Source organism: Pipra filicauda, unplaced genomic scaffold (assembly GCF_003945595.2).
Source record: "Pipra filicauda isolate LSUMZ 115617 unplaced genomic scaffold, ASM394559v2 scaffold35_size7292922_pilon, whole genome shotgun sequence".
NCBI lineage: Eukaryota > Metazoa > Chordata > Aves > Passeriformes > Pipridae > Pipra > Pipra filicauda.
Genome location: NW_024104487.1, coordinates 241,148 through 258,911, shown reverse-complemented (window position 1 = coordinate 258,911; position 17,764 = coordinate 241,148). Strand labels below are relative to the sequence as shown.

The window sequence follows — 17,764 nt, the reverse complement described above, 5'->3', positions numbered from 1 at the left end:
CTGGTTCCCCTCCAGTTTTTATCTGAGATGCTGGAACAGAGGGAGCAGCAGCCCACACACCAAGCCCAGCTGAGCCTGCCAAGCTCAGCACCTCTGCTGCAGGTATCAGCGGGAACAGAACCCATCCCGTAACCTGCCGTGTCCTGCAACACTTGGTAACTGTCTCACAAGGTGGGAGAGATACAATCAAACCAAGAGAGCTTCACTTCAGTAACAGTTCCACCTCAGAAAGTATCTCCACGTGTCTCTTCAAAGGGGACTTCAGGTCAGTGGCAACTACCTCGTCCTCCAAGTCCTTTCTAGACACATTCTCCGTGACCCACGTGGGCTCCTGAGAGCCAGTGCGATCAAAAGGCAAGGGAAAGGGGCCGATTAAAAGGCAGGAGACAAGGATTATTATCAGAGAAAGGTCCGTTCACACGTTTTCCTTTTGCCACATCCAGGCTGGCCTTCCAGCAGCTCCACACCAAGTCCCAGGCACCATCCAGCTCTGGGGTCCAGATAACCTGGAGGCTGTGACACCTGAAACCAAAGCAGCACAAAACCTGGGGGAATCTTCTCACAATTCCGGCCAGAAAATCAATTTATTACTGCAACTGGGTCAGTTCCACCTGGTTTCAGGTTTCAGTTTACACAAGTCCCAGATTAACAAGAAGGTTGACATGACTTTTGTAACAGCATGTCCTTGCTAACTGCAGGAGTGGAACACCTGCCAGGAAAGCCCCCAGGACAGAGCTACAGGAAAACTCAGGGAACATTTCGGAAGGAATGATGGTTTCTGTTGGTTTGCATTCCAGCCCAAAGGGGTTCTGCTGACCTGTCATGCTTCCCGTGCTTCCTGAACTCCCCAATGCAGGGAAGTCGTCCCTGAAAAACTGAGCTACGTTCACAGGTTTAATTTGTTGCCCATGAAATGCACTTGGTTTTTTCCCCTGACATAGATGAATAACCCTTAAAAATCCAGTTCAAATCAAGCTCCGTGCAAGCACACACTTAACACACTTGCTGTGAAATTTTGGCATGAAAACACTTCTTGATTTTTTATGGGCTTTAAGGTCCTTTTTTAAAGGCTGGAATTGTTTTTATTGCCTCTCCCTCCTTTCTCCTCCATCTGAATTGCATCTCTGTTCATATGCAAGGGAAAGAGATGTTCCCATTCTCCTTTTTCTCTTCTTCCTTTGCACCATTTTCTCCTTTTTCCAATTTGACCATGAACACAGAAGATGCACGGTTGCTACACCAAAATCACTCAGGCAAGAAAATTCAATCTCCTGCTACTCCTGAGCAAAATGGAAATTGGGTGAAAACAAGCAGCAGAATACACTGATCTTTACAAAAATCCCCATAAGCCGGAGTATTTCCCCATCTGGAAACTGCTCTCCCTGCAAAAAACCCTTACTGATCAACTGACAAGTATTTTCTGTGTCCAACACATGTAATTATTGTTACAGAGCAAACTATTTCATTTTTATATAATGTTTAGGGAAAAAAAGATATCTTACACACTTACATGTACAAATACTGTCACTTGACACCCATCTGCTTTAAAGGCTTAATAACATTTAAAGGAAGAAAGACCTCAAAAAACCATCACACAACAAACACATGAAAAATGGTTGGCAAAAAAAATAGTAGTGTTTGTGTTGGCCAGGAGAAGAGTTCAAAACTCTTAGGGAGCATGCTGGAAACAAACGTGGAAGTGGATTTTCATTATCCTCTCCACTTGGCTGGTCCTCATCTCTGTTCCTGGTCTTTTTGCCTCTTCCCCATCAAGGCAACTTGTCTCCAGGCAATCTGGGTTTATATCTCTCCAGGATATTACCTCCAGATAAGAATCAAAGCTCTGATCTGAGGGAATGATTTCATCGCTAATCTCTCCCCATTAGAAGAGCTCCAAGGTTAACAGAAATTGGTAAACATTTCGGAATCCTGTATTGAATTTCTCTTTGCAGTATGCTCTGCTAGACATTATTTATACTTCAGGGAGTGCTTTCAGGCAGTATCCCAGCAACAAATAGAAAGAAAAAATGCAAGGCACACTGCAGATTTGGCTGAATAAATAACATAAATACAGAAACATGGCTAGTTAGATGCTAAGGACATGAGACGAGAACATTCTCTTCTGCATACGCATTTTTTGTGGAAAGACTTCTTTTGAATTACAGAGTCATGACTAGGTTTTGAAATTCATCCATAGCTAAGCTCACCCCTGAGAGAAGCCATTATTTAAAAAAAAATTAAAAATCCATTATTGACATGTAGTTTCTATAAAGAAGAAATCCTTTCCTTTAAGAAGACTCAGCAAATTATCTAAAAACAATCTCATTATCTCAGTGAAGGGTCCCACGGTTTCTTTGTATTAAATATTCCTAAAACACTGATTCCAACAGCAAAGAACACTTATACTCTTCTCAGTCTCCAGGTTTGCCATGCTGGACCACTCTGGGCCAGGTTCCCAGCTGGTATAAGTCAGCACAGCCTCACATAAGCTACAGGAGAATGCCAGCCTATACCAGCTGACAATCTGGCTGGGAGGTTCCTCCTAAACCATCAACTTCAGCACGATTTTATCCCAGCCCCACAACAGTGCCCAGCTCAGCTCTCACTGACTCCATGGAGGGTGTCTCCCAGGGAGCATTCTCCTTTCCCTGAGCAGCTGGTGCAAGTGGAGTGTTTCACTCCCTTCACAAATCCTGCCCTGCTCCAGCTGGTGCTGGACGCTGCCTCCTGCTCAGCCCAGTGCTTTGGGGCAGCCCTGCTCCAGAGGGGCTGCTCTTACTCTTCACTGCTGCCATGGGGATGAACAGGGGAGGAAAACTGAAGCAGACAGGAGAGCAGTGTGCTGTGCTGCTCTGGGAACTCAGGCGTAGTTCTCACCTCAAATCAGTGCAAGTAAGGAAGCACAGTGTGGAGGTTAGTGCAGTGCCAAGGTATTCCAATGATCAGGCAGATTTACCTGCTCCCAGGATTATCCCCGTGCCTATTGCACAGGTAATATCCTGAAAGCAAATACAGCTATGCACACAGAGCAGCACACGTGCATTAGCTTTCCATCTTCCTCCCCTAGTTACAGATGGCTTTTTATATTTAATCTGACCTACAGCACGGAATTCTCTTGTCCCTTGTTTGCTGAACTACTGAACTGCTGTCCAAGCACAGGTCCTGTGTGCGTGAGGACTGGACTGGCGTGTGCCTGGAGCTCTCCACAAGAAACCATGAGAGGCAGCCATGGGCCTGTACTGCAGTCCAGGAGCACAAGGCACAGGAATTCAAAGATCTGAGGATCCATCAACACAGGCTCATGCTGGCAAGATGCTGGGCTGTCCTGTGTACGTGTCCAGCCCAGCTCTGCTTAGTCCTGAAAGGATCTCACCACGGCGGCAGTGTCAGACTTTCCAGAGCGGAGCTGCCAGCAGCTGCTCCCATCCTGCTCCCTCCCAAAGAACCAAAAGCCTATTTTTCCAGCTCTGCTCATCCCGCCTGGACAATGTGTGCCAGATTACAGCTGTTCACCAGGGTGCAACCACTGGCACGCATCGCCCTGTTACCAAGTACTCACAAATCTGCCCACGGAGCAGACAAGCACGTGTGATTCCAGAAAAATCCAAAGGTACCTTCAGCAGCACCTTTTTTCAGAAGTTTGGCTCTACACTCAGGAAGCTACACGGGACCATGGATCTAATCAGACTACAAAGAATCTGACTTACACCTCCACGTAGTTTGCAACACTACTTGTTTGATTCTAAAGAGACAGAACCCCCCCAAACTATACCTAACTGATACCAAAGATCATGTTCTTATAGCAGTAAGATAAAAGTTACCTCTGTACCAAGTTACATTTTCAAAGGGACATCAGTGAATACAAGTTGTTCACATTTCCTTGGAAGTTATTTTATGTTTCACAGACATGCCTGCAGGACACACAGCACACCAAACGAGACTCCTGCTCCCAACACCAGCCTCTATGGATCCTGGGAAGGTCAGCAACAACGGCTGAGAAACCGCTCCAGAAGTAAAATCCAGAGGGAAAGCATTGGGTGAGGTCAACATTTGGAAAAGCTTTAGTTGAAATAATTCCATCAACTTTTATCTGAGCAAAGCAGGATCTTTCCAAATAAGCCCTTTCACACTGATCTGAGAAGGCCTGCATTAGGCCCTTGGCTGCTAAGCAAACCCACGGGCTCACAACCAGCACTGCCCTGCCAGTGCCGAGGAGACTGCACTGCTGGGAGGGTTTCATTTCTCTTTAGTGTCAAGCAAATCCTTCAGGTGCCCTTCCAAGTTGATTTACAAGCGTCAATATACTGCTGGGTTCTCTTTCCTTAGGCACTTGCTGTTGTTAAAATTAGTCACTGATTTTCAAGTTCTGGATAGCTCAGGTGCTGCATATTCATGGAACATCCTGCAAGAGCTTATTCTCAGTATGCTCTTTCAAGGCCAAGAAAAAACCAAAGGTTTATTCTCTTGAGCTCTAAATTGTTGTACTTTGTCCTTTTTTATTGATCTGAGACCTGAAAGTTCATTCTGACCGTGCAGATTTTTCTATCTTTAGTGTATACTCAGAGTGAAACAGAAACTTTGCTATGAGAGATGCTTGACAGCAGGGACAGGCAGGTGCATGATACCTGGACAGAACTAAAAGCAGGATCTTTCTCTTCACTTTTTTAGGGGGTTGTTCTGCTGACTCTTTGCACTGGGGCTGTGGGAGGAATGGCTTAAATATCAGGGCCAAAAGGGCTAATTAGCCCCATGTATGGTACCCAGAAATTTCCCATTGCAAGTTTTCTCTAATTTTTTTAACCTTAAGAAATGGGTACTCCACTATGTTAAGAAGAAAAACTTTTCAGCAGCATAACTTCAGGAAGAATTTCAATGCTTTCCTCCCTTCTGCTGCTGGGAGAGTTGAAGTTACTGGCATCAATGACAAGCCTAGTTTGTGCAACAGGGCCTGCTAAGGAAAGCTGCACAACAGATGCAGCCTCTGTACCTGGATTCCCCTGTAAGGCTCAGGAACACCATGTTGTGCAACACCAGTGAGTGTCCCAAGCTTCACTTGGGTGAAGCTGGAAAAGGAAGGCACAGCTTCCCCTCCCTGCACTAAAAAATTGCTCTTATGTCATAAACTTTGAAGCTGGTTTTAATTCATGTGCCAGAGAACTGAGTCACAGACCCTCTGGTCACGAGGGTGAACCCAGAGGATAAAAGGGCAAAACACTAATGAGCAGAAAAGCGAGTAACTTTAGCCAAGTCTTTTTAATATTGAATTAGCCGACTGAAGAAACAGAAAGTTTTGGAGGTGACAATTCTCATACTACCTGAAAACAGCACCTGAGGTGGCAAGCACAAGTACCCCTGAATGTCACAGTCCCAGGCCGAGTGTGGGAAATGCTGCTGAACAACTGGACTGTTTCTGAAGGCCTTTGCAAGAGCTCAATGCCCCAAGGAGCTGCCCAACAAATCTTGTTAGCTAATGGTCCTCGACAGACGAAATCCAACCCTGGAGGATTTGTGAATGAAGAATCTTGGACAAATGTGATATCTTTTTGGCTCCTACAGAGCAGGTAGAATTACCTGGTCTTCCAGCAAGACCTTCCAAAGCACCACAGAGAGCAAGGACAGGTGAAAGATGATTTCCTACAGTGGGATACCTTACTTGGCAAAGAAGGGATCAGTTACCTTCTTCTCATATCAGTTGCAGAGCGAGTTAGTTCAACATGAGTGGCAACCAATCTGGTTGCATATCCCTTCAGATCTAGATTCTGATTGAAAGTTGAGTTCCCAGATGATTTGCTGGTTTTAAGTCCAACATCCCTTTGCATTCCGGTTTTCACAGTACACAGACCATTCCAATAACAGCTGTGCTGACAGCAGTGTTTGTCTATGCTTTACTGAGCTTTTCTCCAGGACATTGTTCCCATCACAGATTATGCTGACCACCATCTCCTGCTCTGCTGTTTAAATATTTCAGCACCCCGATGGAACACGGGGCCATCATCATTCTTTGTAGAACAGATTCTTTGTAGACTCCAGCTACAGACCTCACTTCTGGCCTGCTCGCTCTCAACCTCACTTAACCTTAAAGGAAATAAATTTCACTTAAATTACAGTAAACTAGAATGAACACAAGATGGAAGCTTTGCTGAAGAGGCACTTCCCAGCTTGCAGAAGGACATGGACAGAAGATGCCTGCACAGGGGGAGTGAGTACGCAGCCATTAGTTAGGCAGTGTAACATGCCCACAGCTGTTCTACTTTGGAATGCAACAGCTTCCACCTAGGAGATGGAAAATAAAGAACCGGTGCCTGCCCATTTGAAACCTTTCATCTTGGGACAGGGGGACAATGATGCACGAGCACTTTGTGAACTGCAAAACACTGACAGTCTTTTGATTTATCTTGTCACTGCAAGAGGGGGACGGGCACGGGCAGTCCTTAGAGACAACTCATCCAGGGTGTCTGGAGAGAGAAGTGCTGCTGTCAGAAGGTGGCCAGTGTTGGAGATGTGGGAAGGTGCTCATGCCCACAAAGAACCAGTGCCCAGCTAAGTCAAACTGGAGTGTTATTCAGCAAATCCAGACTGAAGGTGGAACACAACTCCTTCTGCTTCAGACAGCAGTGAAATTCAGCCAGAGGAAAGTGATGGTGCAACAGGCACTGAAAGGCAGGGGTTGTGGAGCCCAGTGGAACCTCCTGACACCCCCCAGCACAACTGCATGCATTACCAGCCACAGGCATTGCCACAGCCATTCCTGGGCCTGATCCCATGACAATCAGCTGAACTACAGAACACCTTTCCAGAAAGAGCCTGTCTCGACTGACAAAGGACAATGACAGAGGTTATTGCCAGCACAGCTCCGGGCTGCAGCTGCTAAAAACCTGCAAGTGCCTTTCTGGGGAGAGGCAAGGAAAGGTGACCCACCAGGCAGCATATCTGAAAATCCACATCCCACAGTGCCAGGAGCACCACAGCTCAGCCTTTGGCCAGAACCCTGGATTTGCAATACAAACCTCTCTTCACTCCTCTCTCCCTGCACCATGATTAGGCTTTCAAGCAGTGCTGCAGCAGTGCAGCATGCTAAGCCTAGCTTTGGCAGCACACAGCATTCTCAGCACTTACAGGAGAGAATTACAGGTATGAAAACGTATCAAATTAAAATAACTATGAGTAATGCTTTTTCAGAAGAAAAATAAATACACCAAACTGTGGGAAAATGTTTAAATATGCCTCTGAATAGAATCTTCAGCAAAATTATTTGCTTTGACATTGGTATTGGTTTTAGGCTGTCTAAATAATTCAAGTACTTTCCTTACATTACTTCTCCTTGAAATAAGAGTTTCATGTTTATTATTCATTACTCAGGTGGGGAGCTCTGCTTGCTACAAAAGTAAGTGGAACAACCAACTGCAGTAAGGCGAGACCTGGGACCCAAACGTGGCTCGTGAGCTTTGTACTCAAAAGCATTTCCCACCCAAGGAGCAGAATATAACCTACAACCACTAAGGTGGCAGGAGTAAAACACAGTTTCTTCCTCAAACAAGATTAAACCACTAAAATAAAACAACCCAAGTTGAGATTCTTTTCGTCCACCACCAATCTGTCCCCACAGCAAACTGTTTCTGACCCCGCTCAGCACAGCCCTGTCCAGGTCAGGCATTTTCCCTGTCATTCCAAACCCACCCTGGGACGAGAAGTGCTGTAATTAAAGATAGCAAAATTTAACACACACCCTCTCTGTGAGCAGTTCCATTAAGTCGATACCACTACTGTTCATCCTCAGGAAGAGTTATATGATCTGCTCTCTGCCCACCTGCATGAACTCCTTCACTCCCTTGCTGCTCAGCTCCAAACCTGATCCTGCCCTGTCTGACATGTAAAGGTGTTCTGCATCTAACACACCCCCAGAGCTGGAACTGAGAGGAGAAAGGGCACCCTGCACTCCAGAGCCAGCCTCATCGGAATCACAAATGGAGCAGCTGATACCTGTGGCTCGGTGCAGCTGATTTAATAAACCTGCTCATGAGGTGTTGGGTTTAAAACTGTCCTTGGAGCTCAGATTTCACCAGCAGAATGCTCAGCATATTTTGAGCTGTTTTCTGTGCTTGTCCCACACTGCCAAGGCATTTTGTTCAGAGGTCAAAAATGTGGGCATGCTACTGTAAAAGTCAGGAAATCATTTACAGAATGCATAAAAATTGCTCTGCAGGGCAGTGCCTCAGAGCTGAGAGGACATGACATCATCTCTTTGCTGCATAAACAAAGTTGGTTAATGTACAGCCTTTAATGCGCAATAATCCAATGTTTTAAACACAAAAGGAGCCAATCCAATTTCATTTCTCTGCTGATGAGAGTGGAATTCAGCAGGAGACAGCAAGTATTTCAGAAAAAGTGTATAGTTCCAGTATTCATCACTATGTGACAACTATCTCCACCTACCACATTCCTCATTCCCAGGGCAAGTGAGATGTTTTGCACACCTCCAAAGGAAAATATTTTGAAGCAGAGCTTTGTTATCCCTCTGCTTTTTTTTTTTTTTTTTCCAAGTCTGGAAACCAACGTCATTACCAATCACAGAAACCTGATCGAAACCATTTGAGTACACAGTCAAAAAGGTTAATAACTGAGGAGACTGATGAGGTGAGAAAGGGAGTCAGTACAAGCTGGTAAGTAAAAGGAAAGCCTGGGATGGAATGTCCCTGCTGTGACCAGTGCTTACCAGCCAGGGCCTTGATGCGGGAGCGCTCGAACAGCCGAGCAGAACTGTTCTCGTTGTCCCAGTCGTCCACATCCCAGCGGTTGTTGACGTCGCTGTACTGCTGCTGGATCTCAATGTTGTCGTAGTCTGTCGCTACCGTCGTCGTCATCCTGAGTCTTCTTAACCTCTCCTCACCATCAGATTCCTCTTAAAAACCTCTGTGAAAGACGTGATAATAATAATTTAGATGATATGCATATATCGGGAGAGAATAAAAGTTTAAGCTCAAGACTTCTGTTTTCAAAAAACAGTGACTTGAAGCACGAGCTCAAGAACAGGTGAGATACCAACGAGTCCTTCAGAGGACAAATGAATGAACAGATATTCTTTAAAAATTAAGTACTTCACAAAAGCCAGCAGCTTTGCTGCATACACATATCCAGAACTGTCGTGTTCAGGGCCACAAAGTGGGACATGTACGGAATGGTGCAGTAAGACACTTTCACAATTATTATTTTCAAAAGCAGCCCAACAGCTTTATAGATCTGTGAGCGTTGACTAAAACATATGGACCTGTGGGTAACCCAGCTAAGAAAAGCCTCAAGCGCAAAGACAACCTCAATACCCTCAAAAAATGGTGTAAATACCGATGGGGAAAAAAAAGCAGATTCTTAAAAGGCCACATAAGCATTTGACCAGCAGAAGCCTTTTGACATGGACCTGAAAAAATATTTCCATCTCTACATGCAAATGCTGACTTTGTGACTGGTCCTGACAATTTATTTATGAACTAATCCAGATAAAACCAACTAATTAATGCATTGCTTTGAACTCTCTCCAACAACACCATGCCACCCACCAACGCAGCTCTTGGGGTGAGGTTCTCCTCTTTCAGGCAGTCGGGTGCTGTTGCCATATTTATTCTGTTTTCTAGCAGGAATTTGCATGCATTTATCAGCACTAGCTATAAGCGGGGCAGAGTCCTCTGGGGGAGGAGCAGGGAGGTTGTACAGGGATGTGAGCGCTGCGGGAACAGCGCTGGGCATCAGCCAGCGCTCAGGGAGACCTCGGGGCCGGCCCTGGGGAGCACAGGGAACACAGGAACGCACAGCGCACCTTTGTAAAATGTAACAGTTACTAGAAATGCGGTTAAACATGTGGGCAAGGCCGAACCCCCTCACAGGGGCCGCGCGCTCCCCTCACGGCTGCCGCGCGGGCACGGCCGGGGGAGCGGGGGCCGCCTGCGGCACCACCGCCCTCAGGGGCAGCGGGATCGGGGCTCGCGGCGGGGCCGACCCCGCCCCGAACGGCCGAAGCCGGGGCCGCCCCTCACGGCCGAGCCCGCCCTCAGGGCCGGCACCGCCCTCACCGTGCATCCGATCCCGCCCCTCACGGCGGAGCCGAGCCCGCCCTCGCGGCCGGCACCGCCCTCACCGTGCATCCGATCCCGCCCTCCCGGCAGGTCCGGGACGGCCCCTCCCGGCGGAGCGCAGCCCGTCCCTCCCGGCGGGTCCGGGACGGCCCCTCCCGGCGGAGCGCAGCCCGTCCCTCCCGGCGGGTCCGGGACGGCCCCTCCCGGCGGAGCGCAGCCCGTCCCTCCCGGCCGAGCCGATCCCGCCCTCAGGGCCCGCCCCGCTGGCGCCACCTGCCGGCGCGGGGGCGCCCGGCACGGCCCCTCCCGACATGTCGCGACATGAATCATCCCGCGGGCGACAAACGGCGCGTTACCGTCGCTCATCGGCGGCGTTGGTGCCCCGGCCGGCCCCGGGACAGCAGCCCCGGCCGGGTGTGTCCCGCGCTGCCGTGCGCAGGCGGGCCGCAGTTACATAAGGGGCCGTTGCCGAGCGGTGTCAGCGGTCAGAGCGGGCGGGAAGGAGCCGCCGCAGCCCCGGGAGCTGCGGGCAGCGGGAGAGCGCGAGGGAAACGGGCTCCGGTCCTTCCCCACGGAGAGGCCGCGACGGACAAACAAAAGGATGCGGCAAAGGCGGGGGGAAGGATTAAATGCCGCTCGGCGCGACTCCGCACGGCACTCACCAGCTGATCTCAGCGAGCATCGGGCCTAGGCAACAACCTCCCAGTGATCCCTGGACACGGGCAGGAATCAGGGTTAATTCCAATTAAATCCATAGAGCAACCAGGGTATAAACAACAAGGGGAAACAGATTGGTCGACAGCATCAGTTTCCTTTTTTCCTCTATTCACCAGTGCCCAAGAAAGAGAAGATGGAAAAGCTGCAGCTCCAGCTGTCAAAATAAAAGCAGTGACCCCAAAATCGGGATGCAGTGACATGTAATTTAATATAGATGGAACAAGCCGTGGGGTTTCATTTGTTTATGTATCTGAGCTGTTTAGACATAAACATAACTGGATCCAGAATAAATTCAGCTCCAACTCGTGCTTTATCACTTCTCTCAGCCTCCCTGAGCATCACACAAACAAAATCTATCCCAGATAAAGCTAAATTGAGCATGAAATGGCCTGTTATCCCACACCTATAGGGCTGGAAAACTTGCATCCTTGTTCTGATTCCAATAAAAGCAGCGCCTCTTTCCCTGACATCAAGCTCCCTTTCCTGGCATGTGGCTCCACAGCACAGGGACAGCGGAGAGGGAGAGCAGGGATAAAAATCAGCACCTTCTGTGGCGAGGGAAGGGCAACACAACAGAATCCTGATCCCAAAACAGACCCAGTTCCACAACGTGCAGCCGTTGCCTCCAGCCTGTGCTGGAAAACAGTTTTCCTTGACTCCTGCTGCAGCTCTGATCCAGCACAACCTGCTGGAGCCTCCGGCAACAGGGAGGGAAGATAAACACAAGCTCCAGCAGAAACCTCCAGGCTCTGCCTGCGGGAGTGGAGGTCCTGCAGCTGGGCTGGGCCACAACAGCACATCTTGGTTCTTCACTAAGGATGTCCCCACATGACTTGAGAAACACCAGCAACTGCCCAGAGAGTAACAGGGGGGAAAACGGTTGGGAATTTTTCCGGAGTTCTTAAAGCAGCTGAGTCCGCTATTAATGACCTTGAATGTAATTGTCACCCGTGGAATCAGCCCTGCACTCGAAGGACACATGCTGAAAATGCTGTGTGTGTACAGCACACACATACACATCACACACACACATATTTACAGATTTATTTTAACCTGACACGTGCAGGGCTCTGCACAAAGCACCCACCAAACCCACAGAGAGGCCCCCAGGGAACACAGAGCACAGGGACAGAGGGAAGCCTTTGTCACTTAAACATCCTGGCCTGGCTTTAAGCTGGAACACCCAGCTAATAAAGGAACAATGTTTTCTGTGGAGAGCCAAAGGTAACACAAATTCCAGCTGTCAACATCCCGGGCAGCATCCTCCAAGCCAAGCCACGCTAAGGTTTGGTAAACACAAGCACAACAGGATCAAGGCACCTTAGAAATGGCAGCGTTACCATTCCCAAATCAGACAGGCTCTAGGATGTTATATAGGGCTCAAAACCAGAGAAAACAGGCACTGGGGTTTCTCAGCTAGTCCAGATGCTCCTAAACTCACCTGGGCTCGGAGATATTAGCAGGCAATTCCAGGGATAAGGAGGCACAGGGGTGTACTAACAAATAGCATGGAGCTGCTCCAGGCCCTGAACCCACAGCACAGGCCCTTCAGGACGGGCAAAGAAAGGTCTGTACAGCCCCAAACTTCTTCATTGATAAAATACAACACTTGCCTTCTGCCATGGATACAATACCAGACGACCTCATGAGACAAAAGAGATCAAACCGTTTCATTTCAAAGCATTCTTTAAAACCTATTGCATAATTGGAGGGCGGGGGGTTGGCATTATCTTCAAAAAGAAGAAATGGCTGGAAGAAAAAAAAAAAAACAGCTACCAGGAAGAGCATTTTCTCAGACAGCTTTCAAAGGCCATATCCAGGGGTCAGACCTTTTGTATTTATTTACATAAATACACCAGATTCTGCTCTGTTTTTTCCTCAGATAATAGAAAATAAACAGTTTTATTCAGCCCATCTGAAGAATGAATTCATTTTAAAAAAATTCATTGGCTACTTTTAAATGCAATCATGTCATTCACTAAACAGGCTGAGACTGTAATCCCTGAAGTTCTGCCATAACCACACATCTGGAATTACTTCCTAATAGTTACATTTATCTTTAAAGTAAACACTGTTTTTTCAAGAGTTACTATTCTTCCAAGAAACACGCTAAGCTGTAGTTAAGATTCATGTTGCTCTTACCAAGGATTGTCAAGAGGTTTTCATGGGGTTATGGTTGAAGGAAATATATTTTGAACAGCAATCCCCAAATGGTCTCATTGCTTATGTAAACAGACACACAACCCAACCCATCACAGGGTTTCTTTCTGGCATTAAAGATGAACTGTATGTTTATCTTGCATTCCCACTGCACGTGTGACAGGGCTGAAGAGGGGACACGGACACCTCCATCTCCAGGTCACATCACCTTGTCATCTCCTGGGGACAAGCATGAGCACAGCCACTGAGACAGAGACCCTACAGATCAGATATGCACCTCAAACAAACCAAAATTACACACTCCCTCCTGTCTGGTATCCCTCTGAAACCAAGGCTGGACGAGCACAGAAATCAATTCCATCACCCTTTTTGCAGGATTCTTTCCCTCCCAGTCTGTACTTCTCTCCTACTGGTGGCTCAGACCATCTCATCAGTCCAACAAATTCACTTTAGAGCAGTGATTATTATTTAAAAAAGGAAAGTCTAGTTAAAATATAACCAAACTTTGCATTTATTCTGAGCAACATTCAGCTCCCTCTCAACAGCAGCACAACAGACATTTAATAATTTTTGAAATGTCATTTTAAACTGATATTTAAGCTGGGGAATAAAAGTTCTTCTGAACTCCCAGCCTCCAGCCACATTTTGTCACCCCATCAGGGTGAGATTCTCACCTTAAGCTTCCACAGAGAGGAAAGTGGCCCAGGCACAGGTCAACAGGGACACCTTGGGAGAGGCTTGAGAGTGGATGCAAAATGAAAATACACAAACACCCCCACAAGGCAAATCCTCGAGTATTCACAAAATACTAGTTAGAAACCCAGAGCCCTGCAGAACCCTTGGACAGAAAAATGGAACTCCTGAGCATTAAAGCTTAGAAAGACTGGGAAATGCACATCCCAGTTCCAGCCACTTCATAACCAGCAGCCCAAGGAGGTGGTTTCCAGCCTCTGCCCCTGCTCAGACTTTGTGTGGCTGAACTGCAGCACAGAACTTCCAGGGACAGGAGCTTCCCTGTCCTGACAGGGCAGTGGGGATGACACACTCACTCACATCCTGGCTTGTTGTTTCAGCTGCTAAACCAATCCCAAAATAATGAAGGTAGTAACTCAGCAAGGCTGTGACTCCCTTGACCTCCAATATTCCCTCTCTCGCATGCAGGGTCTGGCTCCCAGTCCCATCTTTCCTTCAGCAAACAGAACCGCATTGTTTCTGCATTTTCCAGCCCCAGAGTGCTCCATGGTTTTGTCTCTGCTTCCCAAGCCAATTGTACTTTGTGGTGCCGACTCCTCTGGCTGTCCAGGCTCTGGGATGTGGAGGCCGAGAGCCCGAAGCTCCCTGAAAGGTCACAGCCAAGGGGGGACAGGCTGTGCTACCAGGGACTCAAATGCCACAATCAGCGTGTAGGGCACTCCAGGAATGCACAAACAAGACAAGACTGAAGCCTCTTTATTCCCAATCCAGGCTGGAAAAGCCTGCAAAGGTCATTAAAATCATGCAGCCCGTCCTTCACGAGTGAGCTCTGCTTCCCACAGCTCAGATAACCCATCACTTGAAACCAGGGACCAGGGAGTTAAGAGTGGTTTGCAGGCTCTTATTTTCCTTCTGAGGTCCCTGGGATATCAGACTCCTGCTGGGACGTGGGTACATATTAAATGAGCACTGAAACAACTTCAGGAAGTGTTTGTGCTGCTCCCTGTGAACAGCAACAGCCCCACTGGAGACCCCAGTGCTGCCAGCGGGGGACTGGTGCACACCCAGCACCACGTGCACAGACAAGGAGTCCAACACAGCCAAGGGCACAGAGGAGCTCAGAGAGACTCAAAATAGGTTGTTTAGTAAATGTGAATCTCTACTTCAAACCTTTCAGTTCCAGCACAGACCATCAAAACCTGCTCTGATTCTCTCCGCATTTAGAGGGACAGAGTTTCGCCCAGTTTCCCATCCGTTACCTGGCAAATCTGGATTCCAGCTTTTCCTGAAGACTTTACAATAATTTAATTGATATATAGCATCCTAATTTGTCCTCTGTAACCTGAGGCAGCTCCACCCAGCTGAGGATGCAACCCAAGATGTGCCAACGTCCTTTGGAGAGCCTCCTAAACACAGAGGGGGCAGGGGGAGGCTTCAGATGGATTTCATCCCGGAATGGATGATATGGATATTGCCTCAACCATCCTTTAGAGAAGCCCATGCTCCTCCACCAACTATACAAACCATGAAAAGTCTAAACCAGAAAAAGTCTGAGACATTTTAGGTAGAAAGTGGCAGGTTTTGGGAAGAAGTTAATAAAGGGGAGCACAAGGATGAGGCAGAACTGAACTTACCACACGTAGCACTTCAGGATGGAGTAAGCAAGCCCCAGATCCCTCCTGGGACTGCCCTTTCTTTCCCCTCATCACTTGCAGAATGTAAAACACATTGTGCCAAGCTGAGGGGAGGGCTCTGTGCTCAGCCCTCAGCTCATTCCTCCATCCCTGCCGACAGGGAAGGGCTGCTGGGATCCAGCAGAGCCTGTGTGACACAGCACACCCGTGAGGGCTGTGGGAATAAAACCCCCCACGCTGCCAGTGCCGGGCCCAGCTCAAAGAATACAACATCTTTGCTTAGCTTTTAGGAAAAACATAGAGTACTCAACCTCTTTCCTGTGTGTTTATGGCTTTCCTTCAAGGATCACTGCTGGGCGAGGCGAGTTTTGTACGAGTACAGTTCAACTCCAGTACCTACCCCAGGTAACCCATGGCTGCTCAGGTGAGACCCACGGATTAAACACAGCTTCAACTCACAAACCACCTTTGTATCCAACGTGGCCAAAGGAGATGTAACTCAGCACCCAAAACATCTGCTGGAACATCAGCTGGGCGTTCTCTAAACCCACCATCCTGTTTTCTGCTTCTGAGTCAACAAAGGAGTTGCCACAGATTTCAATCTGCAGCTCTTGGTCAATCGCTTTTAAAAAACGCTTTCACCACCTTCATAGTGTTTCCTGTGTCGGTGAAAGACAGCCTCTGGAACTACTAGGATATCTGGGAGTGTCCTGCCATGCAAATGGCTTGGCTGGAGAACACCTGGGGCACCAGCTCAGCTCTGCAGTTTCTCTCCCCACCTCCATTGCTACATCCCAGTTATTAGATCTCCCACCCATTTTCAGGAATAGCTGCACTTCTGAGTAGGGTAACCCATCCAGAAAGTGCCTTTTCCAAAGCCTAGGCCTGGGGAAGGTGTTCCCATGGAGGCAAAATCAAGTGTCAGTCAATGAGTTCTAAATTTGCCAAATCTGCCCTTCAGGCTTTGCAGCCTTGTCCTGGTGCTCGGCCATCCAAAAAGCAAACGCAGCTGGGTCACTTTGAAAAGTGACAAACGAGCAGCAAACCCAGGGCCTGTGTTCTGGGGGGGCTGGAATAGCATCCTGAATGCTGTGAGGGCTTTACAGGACAACTCCTGTGTGCCCGTGCACCGATCCATGGCATCATCTGCACCCAGCAGCTGGCACGCCAGTCCTTTTTCTGAGGAACACCCCACTGTCAGCAGGCCACTAGTAAACACTCAGAGAGAAAATGTTGACCCTGGAATTGCTGATGTACTTCACTAGTTATCAACAGGCTTCCAAAGAAACTACCAAAAAAAAAATTCCTTCCCCAGTCACAGAGCATTTAAAGGACAATATTTAGTATCACCGTGTTCTAGAGGCTATCTGTGGGTTGACCTTCACCAGAAGAATGTGAAAATACAGGGCAACTGTCTACAGTGGTATTTACCTTTTTCCAGAGTGGAAAAAAACCAAAAAGTCTATTTTAGTATTTAGAGTCCCAGTAAAAACCCGGTACCCTTGGAAAGGAGTTTCCCGTGTTCTGTTCTCTACTCTGACCCAGCTTTGGAGAAGCAGAGCCTTGGGAACCTGCTGTGTGGGTGGGAAGGGCTGGAAGCAGAGCCACCCCTCGGGTCTGTCAGACAGTTGGCTCCCCTTCGGATGAAGGCAGTGCTGTCTGTGCAGAGAGAGCTTCATGTCTCGGCCTCAGCCACAACCCAACCTTGGCAGGCAGTGCCAGACACCCCGAGTGTCCTCGGTGACATCACTGTTTATTTGGACAGTGCTCCAGCAAACTGGCAGGTGGGACCTGGCTGAGGGGCATCACGGAGACAACACCAGCCCACGGGCCCTGACAGTCAGCAACCCACAACACAACATTCCTCAGGGAAAAGGTACCACCCGGGAGTCACCTGGTCGTTCAGCAAATGCTGCGATTGCCTCTGTGTGACCACACGAGCTACTGATATGGGGTTGTATCTGTTTTGTTCATTCAAGTGAAGAGAGACACAGCCAAGTTTCTGGGCAGGGAGAGGCACCAGAGGGCTGTGCCACGGGGCTGCTTCAACCACAAAGCCAGAACTGGAGGGTTCTGCCCCACTTGTCGGGCCCACGCAGAAACGACCCCGAGTTACATGTACAACGAGAGCACCCCCAGCCCTGCCCTTGCTATGTGCGAGCACAAGGGCTGCCTGCAGGCACTGCCCCGCTTCCCTCAGGAGCACATTCCCGTCTCCCGAGGAGATGCGATCGCTCTGACCTCCTTAACGGGAGGAGGCTGCCAAGCACGCAGGCTGAGCGCTCAGCCAGCTGCCGTCCCCGCTGCCCTTCCATTCCCCCTCTCCCCTTCCACACCCCACCCTTCCTCAAGGTCCCGGCTCAACCAACAGCCGTCCAACCTGTGGCTGAGTGGGAGTGAGCGGGAGCTGTGCCCAGGCTCCCGTTCCCTTCCCGGCGGGAGGGGCTGCCGCCCACCCGCTCCTGCCGCAGTGCCGAGCTCAGGCACCGCCGGAAC

General features: G+C 48.7%; 1 protein-coding gene across 6 annotated transcripts in view; it reads right to left on the bottom strand.

Moving 5' to 3' along the window:
• The window catches only part of SPTBN1 (spectrin beta, non-erythrocytic 1), a 114,588-nt gene that overhangs the window by 72,450 nt on the left and 24,374 nt on the right, over window positions 1-17,764 (bottom strand). For 4 of the 6 annotated variants that reach the window (XM_027737413.2, XM_027737415.2, XM_027737416.2 and 1 more), the window contains exon 2: window positions 8,714-8,910. In XM_027737413.2, the coding sequence (XP_027593214.1) occupies window positions 8,714-8,861 (148 nt within the window). In that variant the 5' untranslated portion in view covers window positions 8,862-8,910. Of the gene's footprint in view, window positions 1-8,713; window positions 8,911-10,126; window positions 10,150-10,420; window positions 10,443-17,764 lie in introns of those variants that run through there. The other 2 variants (XM_027737414.2, XM_039384512.1) reach the window with 2 other exon arrangements.